Source organism: Cololabis saira, chromosome 7 (assembly GCF_033807715.1).
Source record: "Cololabis saira isolate AMF1-May2022 chromosome 7, fColSai1.1, whole genome shotgun sequence".
Taxonomy (NCBI): domain Eukaryota; kingdom Metazoa; phylum Chordata; class Actinopteri; order Beloniformes; family Belonidae; genus Cololabis; species Cololabis saira.
Genome location: NC_084593.1, coordinates 4,119,102 through 4,128,679, shown reverse-complemented (window position 1 = coordinate 4,128,679; position 9,578 = coordinate 4,119,102). Strand labels below are relative to the sequence as shown.

General features: G+C 41.5%; 1 protein-coding gene across 1 annotated transcript in view; it reads right to left on the bottom strand.

Moving 5' to 3' along the window:
* Positions 1 to 639: 639 nt before the first annotated feature.
* The window catches only part of arhgef37 (Rho guanine nucleotide exchange factor (GEF) 37), a 75,595-nt gene continuing 66,656 nt past the window's right edge, over positions 640 to 9,578 (bottom strand). The window contains exon 16 of the mRNA XM_061726106.1: positions 640 to 1,598. Coding sequence (XP_061582090.1) covers positions 1,380 to 1,598 — 219 coding nt within the window. The 3' untranslated portion in view covers positions 640 to 1,379. The remainder of the gene's footprint in view (positions 1,599 to 9,578) is intronic.

The window sequence follows — 9,578 nt, the reverse complement described above, 5'->3', positions numbered from 1 at the left end:
ATCTGGACTGATATTGTAATAACATTTTTATCGATAATGTAATACCTTATTACATTATTGGGAATTTATTACATTTTCAGGTGGGTCTTTTTTTTTTCTTCCAAAACTGATAATGTAATACTTAATAAATAATGTAATATATATGTTCATTTTCAGTCCAGATTTCTACATTTTGTGTTTTAAGTATACAAGAAACCATCTTCAAAAGAAAAACACTTCATAACCGGTCACTACAACCGGAAGTGCTCCAAACCTGCAGGGGGCGCTGCTGACTGAACCACAGTGTTTACATCCATGGTTTAAACACACAGCGGGAACGGTAATGTGATTTTTATCTGACTATATTTATAAACAATGTTTATATCACTGTACAACGTTGTACATTACGAGACGTGTCTTTATTATATTTTAACGTTACAGTCACTTCCAGCACTTCCGCTTGTAGTGACCGGTTATGAAGCGTTTTTCTTTTGAAGATGGTTTCTTGTTTTATATCGTTTTGTGCTTTGCATCGTTTCTCTATTTGCAGCGTTTGATGATGCTGCATTTGTCTTTGTTTTTTGCAGCAGGTTTTTTTCATTTGCACCACGTTCCTCTTTTTGTACCTCGTTTTGAGTTTGTGAATTTGAATTGTTTCTGTACTTTAGGCCTTTGCAGCGCGTTTGGCCCTCGTCGGCCACCGTACTTATGGCATAACTGACCTATTTGACAGAAAGTAATTTCATAGTTTCAGAAATATCGCTTACGGTTTTGCACCAAACCTGGAATGGCTACGACCTCTATGTTCTGGATATCTGGAAGAAATGTGGCTCCAGATGAGACTGGGTTGTCACGTATGTCACAGATCACCCACCAAAACAGATGTATCAGTGTTGTATATTGCACACGCTCCTGCTATTTATTCATTTGTCATTTTCTACCATTAAAAAAAAAAAGCTAAAGCCAAACGACATTCAGTCGGGTTTGGCATCTTGAGTGAAAAAAGCCAGAAAATTATCTTAAATCCGGGTCATCGTCATTTCATCTCTGGAATCTTTTCTGATTTGTGAGTACAAAAGATTAGTTGATTGATTTTTTTTTTTCTTTCAAATATAGATACAAAAAAGCTCAATGCGAATGTACCTAATTGCACCAAAAAGGGGTCTTTTTAGGAAAAGCTGCAAAGATAAATGTTAAAGTTCCAGTTGTTAAACCCAGCAGACGTGAGCGTGAGCACACACAGTGGCGTCACCTGCTCTGAAAACGCGCTTACGACTCTGGCAACAAAGATCATTAAAGCTCAGCGTCGTGTCGGCTTTTCCTTTGCAAAAGCAGCTGCAGCGTCGTTAATAAATATTACTGTCTGGACTTCAGATGCTGATAATCTGGTGTTTGTAGTTTTAGCGGTAGGGGTAGAAGCCGGCGGCCGGCGCCGGCCCCGTGGGCGTGATGGCCAGGTAGTTGGAGGGCACGTAGCCTCTCTGGCCGCCCCGGCTCTCCACCAGGCTCCACTCGGGGTTCCCTCGTTTGTCGTGCGGCTCCAGGACACGGACGGGTTCCCCGGCCCGGACAGAAACCTCATGGTTTCCTCTCGCAGTGAAGTCGTAGGCGGCCATCACCTGGAAGACACAAAAGTAGCAGTCGTTAAACTCCTGCGGGCATTACAGCAGCACAATGTAACTTTCAGCTTTTGTTGAGTTTGGCTGCTTTGGACAAAAGCGGTAGTGCTTTACCAGAAAGAACTACATTTCCCATGAGCACCAGCGCGTACTGCCGGAAAACTCCTGTCCCCGTCGCTGCATTTGTTTTGATAGTGAATGAAATAAAACGGGACGGACTTTCAAAAATACTTTTCTGTTTTCAGCGGTCGTTTGCAGGATGGATAAGATAAGATAAGATAAGATAAGATAAGATAGAAGAAGATAAGACACATACAGTGATCCTCCCGAGTAGCCCGGTCAGCCTTAGATTAACTAGTCTGCTTCCTTCACAAAAGAGAACTTTCATGAAGCGAATGAGTCGGGCTGGCAAACTGTTGGGAATCAAGGACGGCGGAAAGTACTGACAGTTTGCAAAAATTAAATGACGAGCGCTTTGGATGTATTCAGGATGTATTCAGGATGTATTCATGATGTATAACTTCACACACAGAGAGTAAGGATGGACTGCAGCCGAGGTGTTTTGGAAAAACCAACCAGCAAAAGCTGCATCAACAACTGAAGCAGCTTTTATCCTCAAACAAAGGATGAGGCAGAGAAAAGTGAGCGGATGTAAAGCTTTGCAGAAGCTAAGGCCCAGTCCCAATCCCCCCCTAGTCCTACTTTTCATCCCTACCCCTAAATTTTGCGCGTTCCTGTGAGGGTAGTGGTGTCCCAATTCCTCTTTTCATCTAGGATAGGGGTCGGCAACCCAAAATGTTTTAGAGCCATATTGGACCAAAAACACAAAAAACAAATATGTCTGGAGCCGCAAAGAATGAAAAGTCTTGTATAAGCCAAGCCACTAGGGCAGTCGCTAAAGAGCCGCATGCGGCTCTAGAGCCGCGGGTTGCCGACCCCTGATCTAGGGCTAGTGGACATAACGAGGGCTAGTGGACATAACGAGGGCTAGTGGACATAACGAGGGCTAGTGGACATAACGAGGGCTAGTGGACATAAGTCTTTTCCCGACCCTGCACCCCAACCTGGGACTTGCTGATTGGGCCGGAGCTTCGGGAGCTGCGTGCCGGCCTGCGGTCCCCACCCCCGGTCATCCCGTTGCTGCTTCCACCTGCCTGCTGTGCTGCTGCCGTCCCTGACCCCAGTCTGGCCCTCGGCAGGAGGGTCCCCCCTTATGATCCAGGTCCTGCTCAAGGTTTCTTCCTCCTAAAGGAGAGTTTTTCTTGCCACTGTTTGGCTTAAGGTTTTTCTCCCACTATGGGAGTTTTTACCTGCCATTGTTTATGTAATAACTGCTCGGGGGTTTATGTTCTGGGTATGGGTCTCTGGAAAGCGTCTAGAGACAACTCTGTTGTATTAGACGCTATATAAATAAAATTGAATTGAATTGAATTGAATAACGAGGGCTAGTGGACATAACAAGGGCTAGTGTGTATGAAATTTCCCAGAATGCTTTACATCATCATTTGCAGACTGAATTTTAAAAAAAAAACATGGCGGACATTTCTTATTTTTTAGTGAATAAAATCAATATTTTGAGTTAGTTTCTGCATAAAAATGAGTTTCTAGCGAGAAATATATATTTTACTTTCATAATATTCACTCAGTGGATGTACTTAATCACTCGCTTGGTCGTTGTTGCGAAGTCTTTTCAGACCTCGCCAGAATAAAGGCTGATTTATGGTTCCGCGTTACACCAACGCAGAGCCTACGGCGTAGGTTACGCGCCGTACACTGACCCTACGCCGTAGGCTCTGCGTCGATTTAACGCGGAACCATAAATCGCCAGCAGGCTCTTCTCATCCCGAAAACATCAGGTAAAATTTCTTAACAGGCGTTATTTGGATAAACTGAGCCCAGGTTGGGGATCTTAACGGTTACTTTTACACCTGAAAAAATATTAAAACTTAATAAAGTGGCATATTAACAGCGCTACAGCTGAAATTAAAACAGCTTTTATCTCTGGGCTTCCTGATATGGTGTGACGTTTGTGCAAACGTAACTACGCAGTCGCTTACGTACCCGAACGTAAACCACGCAGTGACGGAGCAAGCAAAATTTAAGGGTGGTGCTGAAAAGTAGGAGTAGTTACAAGGGAAGATTACAAGGGCCCTAAAATTTGTGGCTTCATTTTTAGGGCTAGTGGTAGAAAGTAGGGGGTGTATTGGGATTGGCCCTAAAACTGCAAACATACATTCTCAACAAGAAGTCAATGCAGTGTTTTCTGAAAAGGTTCAATCCTCCATCAATGTGATGATGAATCCCGTTCTCTCGCACCGCGCTCACGCCTGCAGGACGAAGGCTTCCTAATGAGCCGTGTGCTGGAATGACAGAGTACTTGAGCGGTGCTAAACTTGCTGCTCGCCCGGTGTCATTAACAGAGCCTTCACCTCGGCTCACCTCTCCACTACGGCATCGGCGCCGCACCCACGCTCTGCACATATTAGCATTTCATTAGCATTTAGCCAGGTGGCGACAGGCAGGAGCAGAAACCAAGGTGACGACTGCCGTCGGCCGAAGGGTGAGCAGCTTCTGATGGAAATATGAAAGGTTGAGTGACGCAGACCCAGTACTGGAGTTGAGGGGGGATGAGGGGGGATGGCATCCCCCCCCTGAAATAAAAACGGACCAAATCACCCCCCCCTGAAATAAAAACGGTCAAAATCATCCCCCCCTGAAATAAAAACGGTCCAAATCATCCCCCCTGTAAAACTGCCATCCCTCCTTTCCATCCCTTATGTAATTTCATCAATGAATGTGGTTTTACTGCTATTTCAACATTTAGAGTCATCACCAGAAAAATAACATCAGAAAAATAACTTATTTGACAATTTTCACCTGTTTCAAGTAGATTTTCACTTGAAATTAGTAGGAAAATCTGCCAGTGGGACAAGATTTATCTTCTCATTAGAAGCAAAAAAATCTTGTCTTGGCCTTGAATGTCTTAAAAAGAAGCTTTTGATTGTTTTTGCTAAATAAATTAGAAATTCAGCCTCTGAGCCATGTCTTTATCTTCCCATTCTCTAACCTCATTATCTATGCAGGATTCTGAGTGGGCGGGGCTATGATAATGAGGCTCTGTGCTGATTGGCTGCCTGACGCGATACCACTGCAAAAACTCAAAATCTTAAAGAATATTTGTGTTATTTCTAGTTAAAAGGTCTCATTTTTTGTAAAAAAAAATCTAATTTCACTTAAAACAAGAGTCATTACCAGAAAAATAACATGTTATTTGACAATTTTCACCTGTTTCAAGTAAATTTTCACTTGAAATAAGTAGAAAAATCTGCCAGTGGAACAAGATTTATCTTCTCATTACAAGCAAAGAAATCTTGTTCCACTGGCAGATTTTTCTACTTATTTCAAGTGAAAATCTACTTGAAACAGGTGAAAATTTTTTTGTTTTTTCCAGTGATGAGTCTTGTTTTAAGTGAAATGAGATTTTTTTTTACTAAAATGAGACATTTTAACTAGAAATAAGACAAATATTCTTGTTAAGATTGTGAGTTTTTACAGTGATCCATGTTACTTATCCTGTGAAGGACAGAGTCATATTGATAAGTTCAGAAAAGTGTTTTTTATTGTTGTGTTTTGATGTATTTGATGTAAGCCCAGTGGATATTTAAAGCTTACAGAAGGCTGCATTTAACTGCTGCTATGTCATTCCTGCAGTATTTCTGCAGCTGTTTTGGTCACTGCTATTATTTGTAATATATTATATTATTTGTAATCAGCACAAATTATCTGTCCCCATATGATAAAATCCACCATCCCCCCTGATTCTTTTTACAACTCGAGTACTGCGCAGACCACGAGGAAAACGTGGTGGAGTAACAGTCGGTAACTGATGGACACAATTTAACACGGCAAGTGAATATTGATAACACAGAAAAATGCCGTTAGCTCCATTGATTCCGAGCGTCCTGATCTGAGTCGAGCTGTATTTGTTATATTACTTTCTGCATTTCACTACCTGTCACATTATTCATTCTCCCCATACTCTTACTTGATTTCCTTTAAGCTGTCCAGTCAGGAATCACAAGAATATCATGTTTACGTGTGGAAAAGCACCATAAATACATCCAAATACAGCACGCTTCACTGACTTTTTCCATGTTGCCATAGCGACGTGTTCTGTCACCATTTACCAGCTCTGCGTGCACATTCCCAGATATGACACTTTCAGGTGTTTTACTCTGCGTTAAAACAAAAACCAACAGCGACACAGCAAGAACCTGAGATCAGTTACGGGAAGAGATAAAAATGGGTTTCTTTTTTTCCGCAGAGACGATGGTTCTCCAATCTGGCCTCGGTGTTAAAGAATTAAGCCTTAAAAGGATTAAAGGAAACTTTGAAAACGCATCAGATTTCAATGGTGAGAAAAAGAATGTTGGATATCTATACTGATGTGGACAGTTTAATGTCTCAGGAACAAAAGGATGCCACATGTTTTGATGGAAATAAAAGTTTTCAGCCTACAGAGGGCCCAGTATATAGACTCCCCAAAAATCAAAGTGAAAACATGATGTGGAAGGCTAGTCCATTTTGCCTTAATTCAATTTCTGCAACTTAAAATTCTTTTCAATATCTTGTGTGGCCCCTACGTGCTTGTGTGCATGTTTGACAACGTCGCGGCTCCTAATGAGACAACGGATGGGATGTCCCCCCAAAACTGTATAAACCAGGGAGCAGCAACCCGCGGCTCTTTAGCGCTGCCCTAGTGGCTCCTGGAGCTTTTTCAAAAATGTTTGACCTTTTTTTCCCTTTTTTTCTTTCCTTTTTTCATTCTTTTTTTTCATTCTTTTTTTCTTATTTTTTCTCTTCTTTTTTCTTCTTTTTTTCCTTTATTTTGTCTTTTTTCCTTTTTTTCCTCTTTTTTTCTTCCTTTTTCCTTTCCTTTTTAATCTCAACATTTCGACTTTTTTCTCAATATTTCGACTTTTTTCTCGAAGTGCATAATGAAAAAAAAAATCTGTTGGTCCCTCCATGGAAATGCTGCCGTACTCCACCCTTTCACGTCCATCACAGGTGCTCAGGTAAACCTGCTCTCATTTGTGACAAGCACAATGGAGCTCCACGGTGCTGAGCAGTGAGCACAGCTGATTATGATTTACAGTTTAAGATTAAGATTCCCAAAATATTCTATTTTTTTTTAGATAGGATATTAAAATAATAAAAGGCTTGCAATATTTCAGTTGATTTGTAATGAATCCAGAATGTATGACATTTTTGTTTTTGTAATTGCATTGGGGAAGTGTGTCCAAACTTTTGGTCTGTACAGTATATATATATATATATATATATATATATATATATATATATATATATATATATATATATACATACACACACATATACAGTATATATAGTATAGTTAGAGCAAATTCAGTCATGCATCCACCTATAAGGAGCAGTATTCCCAGGTTATTCCCTCAACTCTGCAACATCTTGTCATTTTTACCAACTTCATTAGCAGCTCAGTGTTGAAAGATGTGAACAGATTTTCTTTAACTGAAAAGCCCAACAGCAAGTCTTCCCCCTTTTTTCTCCTCTGCCACAAACAGAAGAGCTTCCTGCTGCAGTTTCTGCGTTAGAGGAAGGTTTGTGTTTCCTCCACAACGACGGGGCAGGACGGGTGTTTATGTTGGAGTACGAGCAGACTCAGGGTCACGGAGGATGGATGGAGGGAGGGGGAGGGAGAACCGCCCGTATAAGGTCACTGGAGCAATCGCTCATTTTAACAGCAGTGGCATATCTCTGTCTCACACACACACACACACACACACACACACACACACACACACACACACACACACACACACACAGCAGAGTAATACAAAGACCCGCACACGCAAACACTCACCTAAATCTCTCATATACGCACTCATAAAGCATCACAAATTTACTGGCCCTGAACCCGTCCCCATCACACTCACATGGTCGCAAATGTAAATCAATCAGCAACACGCCGTCACACACACACACACACACACACACCCTCACACACACATGCACGCACAGATGGACGAGCTTTATCTCAGCCCGCAGCGCCGCGTCGCATAAATTAAAGTGCAACCCTTCACACGGTAACCAACTTACAAGGTTAAACGGCTAATTATGGACCTTTCCATTAATAATAACGCACACACACCGCTCTCGATCACCGAGGGAACGCCGGCTGAATAACGCACTCTTACTGTACTAGTATAACTAAAACTATGTCATTAACCCTCGCCCCAGGTCCCGCCTGACGACGGTTGCAGGTGAGAGTATAAAGCAAAACACAGACTTGTTCTGGCCCTCACAAAGGCGGGGTTCCTAGTAAAACCGGTGGCAGATTGATGCTTCCTGCCCCATCGATCACTCAGCCGTTTGGACAATTTATACGGCGTCTGAAACATTTAATTTAGAAGATGCGACACGGTTTCAGGCTCCGATACCGGATCATTTTCAACCCGCGGATGCGGCCTGAGGTGGAGAAACACCCTGATTTAAGACGCCCTCGGAGGTCTTGTGATGGAGTGGTGGAGCAAAATGTTTTAGAGCCATATTGGACCAAAAACACAAAAAACTAATATGTCTGGAGCCGCAAAAAATGAAAAGTCTTGTTTAAGCCTTAGAATGAAGACAACACATGCTGCATGTTTCTATATTAGTTATAACTGGGGGAAGATTTTTTTTTCATTATGCACTTTGAGAAAAAAGTCGAAATGTTGAGAAAAAAGTCGAAATGTTGAGAAAAAAGTCGAGAAGTTGAGAAAAAAGTAGAAAAGTTGAGAAAAAAGTCGAAATGTCGAGATTAAAAAGAAAAGGAAAAAGTAAGAAAAAAGAAGAAAAAAAGAAAAAAGGAGAAAAAAGGAAAAAAAAAGAGGAAAAAAGAAAATCTAAATGTCGAGAAAAAAGTCGAAATGTCGAGAAAAAAGTCGAAATGTTGAGAAAAAAGTTGAAATGTCGAGAAAAAAGTCGAAATGTTGAGAAAAAGTTGAAAAGTTGAGAAAATCAAAATGTCGAGAAAAAAGTTGAAATTTCGAAAAAAAAGTTGAAATGTCAAGATTAAAAAAGGAAAAAGGAAGAAAAAAAAAGGAAAAAAAGAAAAAAAAGAAAAAAGAAGAAAAAAAGGAAAAAAAAAAGAAAAAAAAGAAAAAAAGAAGAAAAAAAGGAAAAAAAAGGTCATACATTTGTTTTAAAGTTCCAGGCGCCACCAGGGCGGCGCTAAAGAGCCTCATGCGGCTCTGGAGCCGCGGGTTGCCGACCACCGCGGCAGAGAAAGCGCCTGCTGGCTGTGGTTGAGTCGGACTGGGCCACCACAGACCTGCGTGAATAACGGGTAATAAAGTGTGAGACCAGTCCTCTGTGCTGTTGCATGCTGGGACAGCGGAAACGGTCGCAGCTCCTCCTGCTGAAACTTGTTCATTCGATAAACCTGCTTTTATCTCCACGAATACCAATCACACGAGCAATAAGCATGAAGTGAAGCCTCATTACAGAAGAGATATCTACGGTGGCCGAGACCCGCCATTGCTGAAAATAAAAGTAACGTTGCAAACAGAAACAAACGCCTCTGCAAATTAAAGAAACGCTGCAAATAAAAGAAACGCTTTGCAAATAAAAGAAATGCTGCAAATATAAAGAAACTCTGCTGCAAACAAAATAATAAATGCCGCTGCAAATTAAAAAAAAACATGCAAATAAAAAAGCCACAACAGAAGTGAATTACCGGGGACTATTTTTGCTGATGCACCGGTGTTTTTTATGTGAGAGGAGAAGAAGAAGACGAAAAAAATTACACGTAGCGACGTTGAACACGAACCATTTCACTTATTTTCTCGTTCGTTGGACCTGGGGTGATAGAGCCTTCTCCATCGCTGCTCCCACCCTCTGGAACTCCCTCCCCAAAAACATCCGTGACTGTACAGACCTCCCAGCATTCAAATCCCATCT